Source organism: Phascolarctos cinereus, unplaced genomic scaffold (assembly GCF_003287225.1).
Source record: "Phascolarctos cinereus isolate Bilbo 61053 unplaced genomic scaffold, phaCin_HiC Scaffold_5;HRSCAF=322, whole genome shotgun sequence".
NCBI lineage: Eukaryota > Metazoa > Chordata > Mammalia > Diprotodontia > Phascolarctidae > Phascolarctos > Phascolarctos cinereus.
In genome coordinates, this window is record NW_027555958.1 from 14858048 (window position 1) to 14874371 (window position 16324).

The following is a 16324-nucleotide window of genomic DNA, read 5'->3' on the forward strand; positions in this document are numbered from 1 at the left end:
AAGAGAGAAAGAGGGAGAGAGGGATGAAAAAGGGGATGGAGGAGGGGAGAGAGGGAGATGAGAGAGGAAAGGGGAGAGAAAGGGGAAGGGAGGGAGAGGAAGAGAAGGAGAGACAGAGAAAGAAGGTGATTCAGTGCTAGAGAAAGGGAGGGGGAGTAGAAGAGAAGAAGGGAAGAAGAGATGGGGAGGGAAAGAGGGAGGAGAGAGGTAGGGAGGAAGGAAAAGGGAGAGAGGAAGAGGGTGGTGGATGGAGGGAAGGAGGGAGGGAGAAAGAAAGAAAGAGAAGGAGGGAGAGAGGGGAGTGAGGAGAGAGGGAAGGGAATGACAAAGAGAGAGAGATGGGGACAGGAAGGGACAGACAGAAGGAGGAAGGGGAGAACAGGGAGAGAGAGAGAGAAAAGAGAGAACCAGAGAGAGGAGGAGGGAGACACAGAGAGGGGAGTAAAGAGAGGAAGGGTGGAAGAGAGAGGGGTGGAAGAGAGAGAAATGGGGGAGGAAGTGGGGGGAACTGAGATGAGAAAGAGAAGAGGGAGAGAAGGGGAAGGAGAAAGGGAAGAGAGGAGAGAGGAGGGAGCTACAGAGAGGAGGGACATAGGGAGAGACAGAAGGAGGAGGGAGGGAGAGAGAAGGAAAGGGAGAACAAGGGAAGAAGGAAAAAAGAGAAAGGAAGAGAGAAGGAGGGGTGAGAGGAAGAAAGAGAAAATGCAATAGATGGAGAGAGAAGAGGGAAAGACAGAGGTAGGGATGTGGGGGAGGGCAAGAGATACTGAGGAGAGGGGTGGGGAGAAAAAGAAACAGAGAGACAAAGATAGGGACGAAAAGAGAGACAGTGAGGGGGAGAGAGAGAGGAAGAGAAGGGAAGAGAGATAGGAGAGGGGGAAGAGGGAAAGAGAAGAGTGGGAAAGGAGAGTGAGCTGGGAGAAGGGGGGACAGGGGGGAGGGATGGAAGGAGGAAGAAAGAGGCTGAGATGGTGGGTGAGAGGGAGGAAAGGAAAAAAGGAATGGGGGAGAAAAAAATAATGAAAGAGAGACAGAGAAAGAGACAGAGGTAGGGACAAGAAAGACAGAAAGAGAGGGTGAACAGGGAGAGAGAGAAGAGGGAGAGAGAAAGAAAGAGAAGTAGGATAGGAGGGAGTAGGGTAAGAGGGAAAAAGAAAGGGAGAGAAAGAGGCAAAGGGGGAGAAAGAAAGATACAGGCTAGGAGAAAGGGGGGAGAAGGAGAGATAGACAAAGATAGGGATGGAGAGAGAGCCAGTGAGGGAGGGAGGAAGACAGAGAAAGGAGAGAGAAGAAGAAAAGGGAGACAGACATAGGGAGAGGGAGGAAGCAGGAGAATGAGGCAGGGAACAGGCAAGAGTGGGATGGAGAGAGAGACAGTGAGAAGGAGAAAGAGGGAGATGAGAGACAAAGAAAGGGAGGAAGTGAAGGAAGAAGAGAACAGAGGGAGGGGAAGGAAATGAGGACTGGGAAAGAGAACGGGGAAAGAGAGGAGATAGAGGAAAGAGAGGAAGTGAGGAAGGGAGGGAGAGAGGAGAAAGACAAGAGATGAAGGCCAGGAGAGATGGGGGAGAGAGGAGAAAGTGAAGGGAAAGAGAGACAAAGACAGTGATGGAGAGATGGACATAGAAGACAGAACAAGGGAGGAGGAAGGAGGGGGAGAGACAGAGGCATTGGAAAAAGGGAGGGAGAGTGGAAGAGAATGAGGGAAAGAGAGAAGGGGAGAGAGAGAGAGGCAGGAAAAAGGAGAGGGGGAGAAAGAGGCAGGCAGGAGAGAGGGAGAAACAGAGAGAGCACGGGACAGAGGAAGAGGGAGAGAGACAGAGACAGAAAGAGGGAAGGAAAAAGAGCAGAGATAGGGAAAAGGGAGAAGGGGGAAGGAGGGAAAGAGAGAGGTAAGCAAGGACTGAGGAAGAGAAAGAGGAGAGAGGATGGAGGGAGGAGGAGAAATAAAGGGAAGGAGGGATAAACAAACAGAGACAAAGAGGGGAGGAGTGGGAGGGAGAAAGAGAGGGAGGGGGAAGGCGAGAGGGAAGAAAGGAGAGAAATGAAGTGATGGGGAAGGAGGGAAGGAGAAATGGAGAGAGAGGAGGGAGGAAGGAAAATGGAGAAGGGGAGATGATAGGAGACAGAAAGAAAGAAAGAGAAGCAAGAAGGAGGGGAGGGAGAAAGACAAATAGGGAGGGGAAGAAAAAAGAATGGGAGAGGGAGGGAAGAAGTGAGTAAGACTGAAGGAGAGAAAGAGGGGAGAGGGAGGGGGAGAAAGGAGAGAGGGAATAAGAGGAAAAAAGGAATGGAGAAAGAGGGAGGAGAGAGGAAGAGGATGGAAAACAGGAGGGGGAAAGGGGGTAGGGAGAGAGAAGGTGGAGAGAGGGAAAGGGGGAAAGAGAGAGAGAGAGAAGAATAGATGGAGGAAGAGGAGGGAAGGGAAGAAAGTGAGGGATAGAGAGAGCAGATGGGAGAAGGGAGAAAGAGGGAGAGAGAAACAGAGAGGAGGGAGGGATTGAGGTAGGAAGATAGAGAGTGGAAGAGAGAGAGAGAAGACAAACAAGAGAAGAGTGAGGGGATAGAGTGAGAGATGGAGAGAGAAAAAGGCGAGGGAGAGAGTGGGAGAAAGAACAAGAAGGGAGAGAGACAAAGTGAGACAGAAAGATGGAGATAGGGAGGGATGGGAGGGGAAGAAGGAGAGGGAGGAAGGAATGGAAAGAGAGCTAGTGAAGGAAGGAGGGAGAGTGACGGTGGAAAGGGACGAGGGATAAAAGGATGGAAGGAGGGACAGAGAGGGGAGGAATGGAGGGAAGAAGAGAGAGCAAGGGAGGGAGGGGAAGAAAGAGAAAGAGGGAGAGAGGGAGACAGGAGGAGGGAAAGAGAAAAAGGGATGGAAGGGGAGAGAGAGACAGAGACGGACAGACAGAGGTAGGGAGGAGGGTGAGCAAAGAGTAGGAGAGAGTGGGGAGAGACAGAGAGACAAAGATGGGGGGGAGAAAGAAGAGCAAGAGATAGCAGGGAAGGAGAGAGAGAAAAAAGAGAGAGGGATGGAATAATGGAGAGAGAGAAGGGGAGGGAGAAGGGAGGCAGTAAAAAGGAGAGAGGGGGAAAGAAATGGAGGGAGGAAAGGAAGGAGAGAGCAAGAGGGAGGAAAGAAAGATGGAGACTGAGATAGGAACAGGGAAAGAAAGAGAGCAAGGGAGAGAAAGAGAGAGAGAGAGAGAGAGAGGAGAGAGAGAGAGAGAGAGAGAGAGAGAGAGAGAGAGAGAGAGAGAGGAGGGAGGGAGGGAGGGAGAGGGAGAGGGAGAGGGAGGGAGAGGAGAGGAGAGAGAGGGAGAGGGAGAGGGAGGGAGAGGAGAGAGAGAGAGAGGAGAGAGAGGAGGAATGGAAGGAGAGAGGGGACAGACATGAAGAGAAGACAAAGAGACCCAGAGGAAGGAAGGGAGCAGGAGAAAGTGACAGGGAAGGGGAAGGGGAAGGGGGAGGGAGATGGAGAGATAGAGCAAGAGAGAGAGGGAGAGCAGAGAGGGGAGAAAGAGGAGAAAGAGAGAGAAGAAGGAAGGAGAGGGGAAGAGGGGTGAGTGAGACCAAGTGAGAAGACTGAGGGAGAGAAAGAAGAGGGGAGACAGAGAAAGAGAAAGAGAGAGAAAGAGGGAGGGAGAAAAGGAGGGACAGGGAGGTAGGGAGAGAGAGCGAGAGGAGGAGGAAAGAGGGAGGAAAAGGAAAAGAGAGAATTAGAGGGGGGAGGGAGAGGGAGAGAGAAAGAGACAGAAAGGGAGAAAGAGAGACAAAGATACGGAGGGAAAGGGGGAGTAAGAGAAAGAAAGAGAGAGGGAAAGAGGAGAGAAACACAGAGGGGGGATAGAGGGGGCAGAACAGAAAGGAGAGAGAGGGAGGGAGGAAAGGAGAAAGAGAGACAGAGAAAAAGAGATAGAAATGAGAGACAGAAAAACAGGGAGAAAGCAAAAGAGGGACAGGGAGGAAGAGGGGGAGACAGTGAAGGAGGGAGGAAAAAAGAAAAAGAGAGAGGTAAGGGCAGGGTGACAGAGAGAGAGGGTGGAAAGGGGGGAGAGAGAGAGAGGAGATAAAAGACAAACACACAAATAAATGGAAGGCAGAGAGAGAAGGGAAGGAAAGAAAGTGGGGAAGAGGGAAAAAGCAGGAGGAGGAGACAGAGTAGGAGAGAGACAGACAAGAGAGAAGGAGGAGGAAAAAAGAGAAAGATAAACAAGGACAGAGAGAGAGACAGTGAGGGAGGGAGAGAGGGGAGGGGAGAGAGGCGGGCATACAGGGAGAGGGAGACAGAAAGGGAGGATGGGGCAGGGACAGAGGGACTTTGGGAGAAGCAGGGGGAAGGAAGGAGAGAGAGAGAGAGAGAGAGAGAGAGAGAGAGAGAGAGAGAGGAGAGAGAGAGAGAGAGAGAGAGAGAGAAGAGAGAGAGAGGTAGGGACTGGAAAGACAGAGAGAGAAGATGAAAGTGGGGAGAGAGAGGGAGGGAGAAAGAGAGAGGCAGGCGAGGAGAAGGTGGGGAGAGATTCAGAGAGACAAAGATAGGGAAGGGAGAAGAAAAAAAAAGAGAGAGAAAAGGAAAGGGAGGGGGAGAGGGGAAACAGAGAGAAGGAGATGTGGGAGAGAGAGGAGAGAGGGAGGGACAAAGATAGGGATGGAGAGACAGTGAGGGAGGGGAAGAGAGATAAAGAAAGAGGGTCAAAGAGGGAGAAGGAGAGACAGGGAGACAGAGAGGGAGAGAGAGTGGTATGACAGGGAGAGAAGGATGAAAGGAGAAAGAGGGAGAGAGAAAGATAAAGGAAGGGGAGAGAAGGAGGGAAGGAGGGAAGAAGGGAGGGAGAGATAGACAGGTAAACAGAGAGGCAGAGAAACAGAGAGAGCAGGAAAGTGTGGGAGGGAGGAAGAGAGAACAGAGTGGAGAAAAGGTAAAGAGAAAGACGGAGGAAGTGAGAAGGACTGGGAGAGACAGAGGAGACAGGGGAAGGGAAAGGGAGAGAAAGAGAGAGGGAAGGATGAGGTGGAAAAGGTGGAGAGAGAAAGAGGAAGGGGTGAGGGGAGGGGCAACAGAAAGAAAGAGAGGAAGGGAGGGGGAGAGAGGAAGCAGAAGAAGTCAGGGAAAAAGAGGAGGGAGGGAATAGTTACTAGGGAGAGCAAAAGATAGAGTGAGAAAGGGAGAGAAAGTGAGTAATAGATGCGAGAGAGGGGATAGATGGAGAGATTAAGGTGGGGGGGAGGGAGAAAGAGAGAGGAGAGAGAGGGAGAGAGAGAAGAGAGGAGGAGGAGGAAGAAACAGGGATGTTAGTGAGGGAGGGAGAAAGAGACAGAGGAAAGAAAGAGACAGGAAGAGAAGGCAAGGAGCAAGAGAGTGGGAGGTAGAGAGAGAGAGAAGGATGGAGAAAGGGAGAGACAGAGAAAGAGGTAGAAAGAACAAGGGGAGGAGAAAGAAGGGGAGAGGGAAGGAAAGAGGGAGATAAGGAGAGAAAAAAGGGAGAGAGGAGGGGAGAAAGGAGGAAATGAGTGAGGAGTAAGGGAGAAAGGAGAGGGAGAGATAGGAAAGAAGGAGAAAGAAGGAGAAGGGGGAGGGAGAGAGAGGGAAAAAAAGACTAAGAAAGAGAGTGGAGAGAGAGGGAGGGAGGAAATGAGAGTGACAGTGAGAGGGAGGGATGGATGGAAGGAGAGAAAGAGAGAGATGGAGAGGGAGAGTAAGAGAAAAGGAGGGGAGAAACAGAGGGAAGGAAGGAGGGAGGAGGAGAGGGAAACAAGAGGAGGGATGGATGGGGGAAAGGGAGAGGAAGAAAAAGAGGGAAAGACAGGGAGAAAAGGACAGAGAGAAAGAGGAAAAAGAAAAAGAAGAAAGAGAGGGAGAGGGAGGGAAGGAGAAACAAAGGAGGAAAGGGGGAAAGGGAAGAGACCGAATGACAGAGGAGAATGAGTGAAGGAGAGGGAGAGGGGAAAAGAGAGAGTAGAGAAGAAGGGAAGAAAAAGGAAGGAGAGTCAGGGAATGGAAGAGGGAAAGAAGGAAAGAGAAGGAGAAAGGAAAAAAGAGAGATGAAAACAGAGAAAGGAAGAGAGAGGAAGGGAGCAATGGGGGGAGAGCAAAAGAGAGTGAAAGACAAAGAGGAAGGGAGAGAGTGAGTACTGAAAGGGAGGAATAGATAAAGAAAGAAAAGAGAGGGAGGAAAAAAAGACTGAGAGGGAGGGAAGGATGAATAAGGTAGAGAGAGATAGGGAGGGGAAGAAAAGAGGAGAGAAAAAGAGAGAGACAGAGAGGGAGGGAGAGAGGAGGAAGAAAGAAAAGAGAAGGGGACAGAGATGGGAGAGGAGGGATGGAGGGAGAGGGAGAGATGATAGATAGAGGGGGAGAGGGAGGGGAAGAGAGAAGAAACAGAGAAGAGAGAGGGGAGAGAAAGAATGGAGGAAAAGAGAGAGAGAGGACAGGGAGGGCTAAAGAGGGAGGAGGGAGAGAGGGGACAATGAGATAGGAGAAAGGGAATCAAAAGAGAAGGAGGGCTGGAATGGGAGGAATGGTTGTAGAGAGAAAGAAAGAGAGAGAAGGAGGAAGTGAGGGACAGAGGAGAGATAGAAAGGAGAGAAGGGGAAAGGGAGGGAGGAAGGGAACGAGGGAGAGACAGAGAGAGGGGGAGAAGGACTGAATCAGGGAGACAGAGCGACAGCAGATTAATAGGACTGGACATGTAGAGCCTCTATCAGCTTGCAGGCCATCTTGGGAAGAGTGGAAGGGAGGGAGGGAGAAAAAAATTTGGAACTCAAAACATTATAAAAGCAAATGCTAAAAACTACCTTTATGTGTAATTGGAAAAAAAATGAAATACTATTACGTAGGGGAAAAAGGAAAGAGGGAGAGAGGTAGGGAAGGAGAGAGATGTAAGAGAGAGATGGGGGAGAGAGAAAGGGGAAGGAGAAAAAGGGGGGGGAGAGGAGGGAGAGAGAGAGAGAGAGAGAGAGAGAGAGAGAGAGAGAGAGGAGAGAGAGAGAGAGAGAGAGGAAGAAGTAAGGGAGAGGGAGGTCAGAAGGGGAAGGGAGGATGAGTGGGGAGAGGGAAAGATAGAGGGAGAGACAGAGGAGGAGAAATGGAGTGAGGTAGAGAGACAGGGAGAGAGAGAAGGGGAGACAGAGAGGGAGGAGAAGAGGGAAGAAGGAGAAAGAAAGAGGGAAGACAAAGCAAGAGAAAGGATGGGGGAGGGAGAGATGAGGGGGAGGGACAGAGAGGGAGAGAAGGGGAGAGAGAGAAAGAAAGAAGGGGGAAGAAGACAGAAAAAGGGAGAGAGGGGAAGGGAAGAAGGAAAAGATGGAGGGAGAGAAGGAGGGAGAGAAGGAGGGAGAGAAAGAGGAAGAAAAGAGTATGGGAGAGAGAGGAGGGGGGAAAGGCGGAAGGGACAGAGAAGGGAGAAAGGAAAAAAAGAGGGAGGGAGAGAGGGAGGAGGGAGGAATGAGGAAAAAGGGATGGAGAGAGACAGACAAGGGTAAGAGAGAGAGTAGGGGAAAGGGGGAGAGAAAAAAGGAGAAGGATAGAGGGGACAGAGGGAAGAGAGTGAGGGAGGGAGGGAGAGAGGGAAGAGAAAGATAGAAAGGCAGGCCAGCAGAGAAGGGGGAGAGAGGAGAGAGTGAAGGGAGGATGGAGGGGGAGAGGGAAAAAAAGGAAGAGGGAAGAAGAGAGAAGAAGGAATGAAGGGAGAGAGGGGGAGAGAAAGAGGGAGACAGAAGAAAGAGGGAGAGAGAGGGAACAAGGGATAGAGAGAGACAGAGAGGTAAAAGGAGTGAGAAGGAGAGAAGGGAGAGTGAGAAAGAAGGAAGGAGAGAATGGGGGAGGGAGGGATGGAGAGAGAGAGACAAAGCAAAGGAGAGAGTGAGGGAGAGTGAGAACAGATAGGAGAATGGAAAGAGGGAGTGGAAGGAGGAAGAGGGAAGGAAAGAGAGAGACTGGGGGAGGAATTGAGAAGGGAGAGAGAGGGAAAGAGAAGACAGAGAAGGAAGGAAAAGTAGGGGGGACAGGAAAAGTGAGAGAGACAGAGAGAGAGAAAAGGAGGAGGAGGGAGAAAAGGAGGGAGAAAGACAGGGAGGTCAAGAGAAGGAGGGGAGGGGCAGCTAGGTGACACAGTGGCACTGGCCCTGGAGTCAGGGGGACCCGAGTTCAAATCCGGCCTTAGACAGGGAGAGAGTAAAGAGGTGGAAGGGAGAGAAAGAGAGAGGGATGGAGTAAGGGAGGGAGAAAGAGACAGAGGGAAGGAAAGATGGGGGAAGGAGGTGGGACAGAGGAAAAGGGAGAGGCAGGGAGGGGGGCAGCTGTGGGGGAAGGAGAACAAAAGAATGAGAGAAAAAGGAAAAAGAGATTGGGGGAGGGAGAGGGGAAAGAGCAAGAAGGAAGAGGGAAGGAGTTAGAGAGAAGGAAGGAAAAAAGAAAATAGAGAGGGGGAGAGAGAGAGAGGAAGTGAGAGAGACAATGATAGGGATGGAGAAAGAGACAGGGAAAGGGAGAGGAGAGATGGAGGGAGGATGGCGGAGAGAAGGACAGAGAAAGAGAGAGGGAGGGATAGAGAAAGAGAGACAGAGAGAAAGCAAAAGAGAGAAAGGGAAAGAAAAGGGAAGAGAGAGTGTGTGAGGGACAGAGGAGAGTGAGGGAGAGATGGGGAAGGGAAAGAAAGGGAGAGAGGAGAAAGGGGAAAACAGGGAAGGAGAAGGGAGAAAATAGGAAAGGAGAGAGGGAAAGAAGGGGAAAGAGAAAAAGGCAGAGAGGGAAGGAAGGAGGGGGAAAGAGGGAGGGAGGAAGAGAAACGGGGGGAAGGAGGAGGAGGGATGGAGATGGGAGAGAGATAGGAAAGTGAAGGGAAGAAGGAAGGGAGAGATACAAAGGGAGAGGGACAGAGAAACAGGAAGGGGAAGGGGAAGAGAGGGAGAAAGGGAGGGGAGACAGAGAAAGAGGGAGTGTCGGAGAGAGGGAGAGAAGGGAGAGAACCAGTGAAAGAGAAACAGAGAGAGGGAGACGGAAAGACATAGGAGAGAGGAAGAGAAAAAGAGGAGAGAAGAGAACTAGAGGGATAAGTGGGGGGAGAGGGCAGGGAAAAACAGATGGACTCAGAGAAGAGGAGACAGAGGCAGGAGGATGGAGGAACAGACAGGGGGACAAGTTGAGAGGCAGAGCGGCCAGGAGGGCAGCTTTGGCCCCAATGAGTCTGAGGTTCCCACGGGCAATCCCGCACAGTGACCAGTGGTAGGCAGGTGCTCATGCAAGGACCATGCTCAGGGTGGTGACCAGGGCCAGAGATGAAGATTTGGGACTCAGAAACCAGAGGCTCCTAGATCTTCAAGGGACTTAAGAGGCCACTGAGCTGGGCCCCCCCCCCCCATATTTTACAAAACAGGAAACTGCTCTGTCCATGGCCACCCTCTCTATGGAGGTGATAACTGATACCTTAATTCCAAGTACCTTAGATCCACAATGAGGGGAAGAAGAGAGGCCCAGAAACAGGAGAAACGGGAAGGTAGAGGCCAGGCCTTAAAAGCTGCCGGAGCTCCGGAAGCAGAAACCCCCAAGTGCAGGGCACCCCCTTAAAGCACTTCCCAGCTCCAGGAGGAAAAGGCAGAGGGGGCAGGCAGGGTCTCAGAAGGCACGAAAGGTAGTTTTTATTTTCAATGCCTCGGAAAGAAAGGGAGCAGGGCCTGTGACAAGAGCCTGGGGTGGGGGATGGCCTGGTTCTGTGACACTCATCCAGAGGGCAATAGTGACAGAGCTGAGCTAAGAGCCTCTGGTTCTAGTGACCTCAGGTCTCCTAAATCCCAAACAGAAAAGTAAACTACAGTCATCCCTTTCACATCTCGACTTTCCCCATTGTGGGCGAGTCCATATGAGAAATTAGATGGGAAATTCTGGGGTTTTATAGAAGCCACAGGTGACATGCAAAGCTCAGCAGATGATACAGAGCCTTCGACCAAAAACTTAACCCAAATTTTACAGTGAGGTTCTGTAAACACCCCATAAGAGAAAAAGAAAAAATTCAGACTTCTTCTCTGGTATGAAGGGTGAGCCAAAACATTTTCCTCAAATCTTCCAGGTCACAGGGCCCTGTACGCCGAGCCCCCAAGATGTGGAAAGGATAACTCATGCTTAAATGATAAAATAATGAAAGAAGGGGCTGAGGATCCCAGGGCCCTTCAAAGCTGGCTAGGACAACCTGATCATTTTTACAGATGAGGAGCTAAGGCTCAGAGAAGTCAGAAGTCATCTGGTCTCACTGTCATTTTACATATGAAGAAACTGAGGGACACGGAGGTTGACCACAGTGGACTCGGAAGCCCACAGTCCCCCCACTGTGCTCTGCTGCCTTGACTAGGGAAGGGGCATGCAAGCCAAATGGCCTTACCTCCCACTGCAGGTGAGGGGGGATGTTCCGAATCTGAAGCTTCCTGCTCCTGCAAAGAAAAAACAGAGATTGTAACACTGTCTACAGCACGCAGCTCGGCAGGGGCAGCAGTGTTCATGTCTGGTGCTCCCCACTTTGGGCTCTGCAGCACTGTGCAGCTGGGGTGGGGGCTCCTGCTTTTTTTTCCACCTAACTTTATTTTAGATTCCAAACTTAACATACACCAAGTAAAACGAGCTTTTCCTTCAGCCTTGTGGACCAGAAGGAGAGGCTGGACCATTAATCTGCACATCTGTCACCCACAGCCTACTTTTCAAAGGTACAGTAAATTCAACAACTAACTTTCAGTGCCGTCCTGCAGGCCTGTGACACCTTCTGTTCTCTTCTCACGTTTGGAGGGGGTGGAGGAAGAATCCCACCCCCCACACTGCTCTACCAAGAACTGAACAAAAGTTCCACAACTGAATAAACCACACACCCCCGCCTCCCACTGAAATGAAAGAAAAATGAAACTTTGGGCATTATTCCACCCCATTTACAGATGAAGAAACGGAGGGTCAGAAAGGTTAATTGACCCGTTCACAGTTATAAGACTGGTAGATCTGAGGCAAGATTTGAACCCAGGTCTTCCTGATCCCCAAGTTCAAGTTCACTTCTCTTTCTACCTTAATGCTCCCCCCCTTATTAATAATTAGGCACCATTCAGCTCAGAGGTGCAGCCTTCCATGTGGTTCACCAAACAAGTCACCCGCCCCTTGAGGTCCGCTGCAAGCATCACATTTCAAACCCACAAGACAACACAAGAGAACATTTCCTGGAAGTCGGACCTAAAAGAAGGCGCAGCCTGGACGCACACGAGCTTCTCCCTCGGCTGCCAAAGCCTGGGGAACAAAACCGCCCGTCAGCTTGGTGGACGTTGCCCGTCTGCCTCGGGACAGCAGCCACACTCTCCCCAAATCCACTGTGGCGGCCTCAGTTCATGAGAGATGCTTGCACTGCAGATGAGAAAGAGGGAGACAGAGAGACAGAGAAAAAGACAGAGGGAGAGATGGCGAGAGGAAGGGAAGGAGGGAGAGAGACAGAGAGATGAAGAGAGAGAAAGAAGGGAGGGCGAGACAGAGAGAGATGGAGGGGAGAGGGAAAGAAGGGAGAAGGAGAGAGAAGTAGGGACAGAGAGACAGAGGAGGAGGCAGAGAGAGGGGAGAAAGGGGGAGGGGGAAAGAGAGGGAAAGAAGGAGGAAGAGAGAGAAGGAAAGGGGGGGAGGAGAAGGGAAGGGAGGAGGGGGGAGAGACAGTCAAAAGGGAGAGGGGAGAGAGGGAGGAGAGGGATGTTTTGAGCCAAGTAATAAGTGGATGAGTGAGTTCGTTACCTGGCTGGAGGGTAGACACAAAATCAATTTACTTCTAGAATTCTGACTTTTCAAAAGCAGAGATGGACCATATTGGCCTTGATATGGTTTCCTGCTTCTCTCTAAGACACAAAACTGGTTTGGAAAAGAGCAGAGCTGGAAAGAAAGGGTTGTAACCAAACCTCAGTGAAACAATTTGTCTCCGGCCTCTCCCCCACTGCTGGAGGGAGCTCCAGCCTCTCTCCTGTCCGGCGCCAGTAATCCCAAGCAACCACTTCTACTGCATTTAATTAAGAAATCCAAGATTCGAACCCCAGCCACAAGTCTCCAAATGCCACACTCTATCCACCACATTGCCTTCGTTTTGTTTTGTTAAACAGAAGAGGCATAAACAAAGATCATTTCCCCAAATAGCAGTGATCCCTTTTAGAACAATTCCATAGTCACATCAGAAAGTGAAGGACGCAAGGAGAGAAACAAAGAACAACGACCTTGGCAGCGACAAACCCTGAAATCAAATTTCAGCTCTGCCGTGCGTCACCTGTGGTACCTTGGGCAAGTCACTTAACTTCTGTGGGACTCAGTTTCCCTCTCTGTACAACGAGGGGGTTGGATGGGATGACCTCCAGCTTGGTTCTAGGCCTCACTTTCGCTGATTTGGACAAGACTATCAAAGGATTAAATGCTCTCCCAGACCAGAACTGGGTGCCTATTAAGCACCTGGCCCAGCCCCTCTGGAAACCAGCAACCTCGTGAGATCTATCTGGACGGTCAATCTGTGAAAGAAGCCAAGTGAGGCTGCCTCATCCCCAACACCCCCCTGGGGTCCCGCCAGGGAGGGGACACCGTCTGGCCTTGGTGGGGCCGTCTGCAGCTCGTCCAGATCTGTTGGGACTGAAGAAATCTGAGTCTCTCTCTTGACTCTTTTTGCCAAAAGAGGAACAAAATTATCAGAGAGACAAATCTCTTTCCCATGCATGAGACTGACTCAGTGCAGAGCCTGGCCCTGCCCAGATAACCTGGGCTCAGCGTGGACAGATCAGTTTGATCACTTTCTAAGAAACTTGAATTCTTCACTACACAAAACTTACTTGAGACTCCTTTATTAATGAAATGTACTGTACTAATGAAACAATTCATCATTAATTATAGCCTGCTATTTCCGTGACAATGCTAGGGCCAATGTTTGATTCAAAAAGACCTGGATTAAGTCTCACTTCTGATCCACCCTGGCTGTATGACCCTGGGCCAGTCACCCTTCTCAGGGACCTGGCCAGTGCTCTTCTAAGGTTCTAAGTTGCCAAGATGGAGCACACCCATTGTCACCCATTAGTAAAGGAAGTTCCCTCTCCCAGTGACATAACAGATTCGGGCCCATTTTATCCCAAGTTTCTGATAAGAAGAAGCCCCGCGGGGAGAGAGGGCTGGCCTCAGAGTCAGAAAACCCTGCTTCTGTCACATACAGGCCCGAGTTAGCGGCCGAGAAGACCTTCATCCCCATTGGTGGAGGGAGACTCCTCACTGGGAGTTCTCTAGACTGAGGAAATCTCAGGTCTGGGCACCCAGGCCCCTTCCCCAAACCCTCTCCATAGATTCAAAGCTGACAAGGACTTGGGACGTCACAGAGTCTAAGCCCCTTTGTACCCGGGCTTTCCTCTGCTCAGGAGCTCCCTAAGGGTCATCTCCCTCCACTAATACAGGTCAGCACCTTCTCTGCCCCGTGAACTCCTCAAGGAGTGCCTGCGTCTTGGCCAGGGTCCCCCAGACTGCAGGACCCCCAGGTGGGCCACCTTTCTCTCCCCAACCCCTGGGGCTTCTCTCTCCTTTATTTCCAAGATGACCAGATGGAGGCCAGGGATTAAGCTGGCAATCGAGTGCCTGAGGTCCCACACATTGGACATGGCAGAGCTGGAATTTGAACCTCCCAGTCTGACACTCTTTCCGTCAGACCTCCCTGAGGACTCTCCCCCTTGACTGGAGCGACTCTCGAGGCCCTGAGACCCCTTACGCATCCTCTTCCTCTTTTCCTCTTCGCTCTCCCAGGTGAGCGCTGAGATGAGATGCTGAGCTCCAGGACGTCGTCGACTAATGTTGGCCTTGGCTGGGGAACTGTGCGGTCCAATACTCCGTCATCAATGAGCAAATGCACACACCACAGCTCCCAATCCATCGGTCAGTATTTATCAAGCAGCTCCTGGATGCCAAGTCCTTGTCCATCGCTGGGGATGCAGAGGGAAGACTGAAGCAGCGCCTGTGCCTGCCCACGGGAAGCTTACATCCTTAGGGAAAAAGCATCGATACATAGAGATACAAGACACATACAGAGTAGACATGAGGGAAGTGGGGTTGGAGGAGGCGCTAGCTGCCAGGAACTTAGGAGATGGCGCGTAGAAGCCTGAAAGAGAAGAGCGAGGTGATTCTAGGCAACTTCTCTGTGCCGGCCTCTGGGGCTACAAACAGGCCCTGCCCTCAAGGAGCTTACATTCTGGGAAGAGGACTAGGGAAGGGCACTGGGCCAGGTCCTAAGAGGAGGAAGTAAAGTAGGCAGTCAGGTATTTTAGGCTTAGGGGACCATCTGTGCAAAGGCTTGGAGATGAGAGATGACATCATGGGTAACATGATTCACTCTCTCCAAGGGTTGGTGCAGCAGAAACAGGACTGGCCAGAGAGTCAGAAGGTCTAGGTTTAAGACCCATCTCAGCCCTCTACCAGCTGTGTGACCGTGGGCAAGTCACTTGCCCTTCTCCACGGGGAAAAGGAGGGGGTTGGACCAGATGACCTCTGGAGTTCCTGCCAGCTCTGATATTCTAGTAGGCACCAAGAACCTCAGGATCTGGCAAGTGCCCCAGGGCGCCATCCCTGCTGGTTCACTTGGCTCCCGCCTGGCCTGATTGAGTGCTGCCTCCAGGTGCCACCAGCTGGCGCCACTTTAAAAAAAAATTGGAAATGAATTCTAATACAGAAAATGAAAACAACATTTTATAAATGCAGAGCTCAGAGGGAGCATTTCTAAATGCTTATCCACCCAAATTTAAAAACAAAAGAGTCACCAAGATAATGCAGTTGGGGAAACCAAAGGGCTTGGCAGGGGCCTACGTGATTAAAAGGCCCCTTGCCTCTCCTGGCTGCCCTTCCGCTGGGAGAATTCTCATCTGCAAAATACAGCACCTGCTTCAGGGAGGCTCTACCCAGTTAATGGGGCTGCCAGGTACCTGAATACTAACTGACCCAACTCTTCTCAGCCGTGGCAAAGCTCACTCCTAGGACTTCCCAGGGCTAGGCCAAGCTCTATTATCAACCAAGAGTCTGGCTACAACTGGAAATAAGTAGGTCTTCATTTAGGGTTGAGAAATCTTTTTGATCCGCTGAGGTTTGTCCTAACCGTTATCGGCAGCGACATCATACTAGCAAGATGCCCCGTCCCTCCCTCCCCAACCACCACCAACCCAGCACTCGTTAGGTGGGGGAGCCCCCAAACAGACAGCTGTGGACTAGCAGCCAGCTAAACAGCTATGGGGCCCCATAGCTACCCAGCCTAAAAGATCACGTCGGGGGCATGGGTTGAGAGCTATCCTGCGGGTCCATTCTGGATTCTGAACAGATTCTAGGGTCCAGAAGGTCCCCTCACAATGTCTGATGCCCAGGCACTTGGTGGGGAAAGAAGTCAGTGTGAGTCAACTCTTCCTGTATTCACTGAGGGATTCCATCCCATGGAACCCAATGTGTTTCCCAAGCTAGCTCCCAAGTTCCAAGGTCCCTGACCACCACGGACAGAAAGGCATTTCATTAATTCAGAGATGGAAGCATTTTATCTGTGCCCTTAATTAATTCTGAAATCTACCTCCTATTCTTCTGGATATAACATCAGGTCAGAGGTGGTACCACCCCAAGTGAGGACATGGACCTGCTCAAGGGAACCACTTGGCATCCTCAAGATATCCAATGCCAATTACTTACCCAACCCTTTCTTAAAACTCAGAGACCAAGAGGCACAGGGATGATTCAGAGCAACACAATACAGCACAGCGCAACACGTCTTTGTTGGGACGCAAAACAGGTGCTAGAAAAGCTGTGACGGCCAAGTCACTCCCTGAGGCTGGAAAATCTGGGAAGCCCCGAGGTTCTCAGGGGAGACAGCTCACTCCTGGGACAAAGAATTGATCTCCTGTTGCTACTTTTATCCAGGCAGCTCTACAAAGTTAAAAAAACAGGAGGGGGGGACTACAATTCAACAGCAAAAGGGAAGAATATCAGCCCCCCCCCCCCCATGACACTAAAAAACGCAGCAGTTGGGTCAAAGGCTGGAAGGGACAACTGAGGCCAGCCAGTCTACTCTCCTCCTTTTTGAACTAGGGAAACGGAGTTCCAGAGAGCTTAAAGGCTTGAGCCAAGGTCACAGAGGTGATAGGGGTCAGAGGGGGATGGGAACCCAGAAGCTCTCACTCCAAACCTCTTAACAGAGGTATCAGGAGGCCACTCAAGACAGGGAACGTTTCCAACACCATCTGTCCAGATGGCATGACAGACTTCATACTGTTTGAGGGGTGGCTGACCTCTGCCAAGGCCCGGATCAATCAGCTAACAAATCTTCGGATTCAGGGA

General features: G+C 51.1%; 1 protein-coding gene across 5 annotated transcripts in view; it reads right to left on the minus strand.

The window, feature by feature from the left end:
• The window catches only part of IGF2BP2 (insulin like growth factor 2 mRNA binding protein 2), a 147700-nt gene that overhangs the window by 34720 nt on the left and 96656 nt on the right, over window positions 1-16324 (minus strand). For all 5 annotated transcript variants that reach the window (XR_002328062.2, XM_021005650.2, XM_021005649.2 and 2 more), the window contains one exon: window positions 10374-10422. Coding sequence is in view for 4 of the 5 variants with exons in the window: in XM_021005650.2 (XP_020861309.1) it covers window positions 10374-10422 (49 nt within the window). In the remaining variant the exon portion in view is untranslated. The remainder of the gene's footprint in view (window positions 1-10373; window positions 10423-16324) is intronic.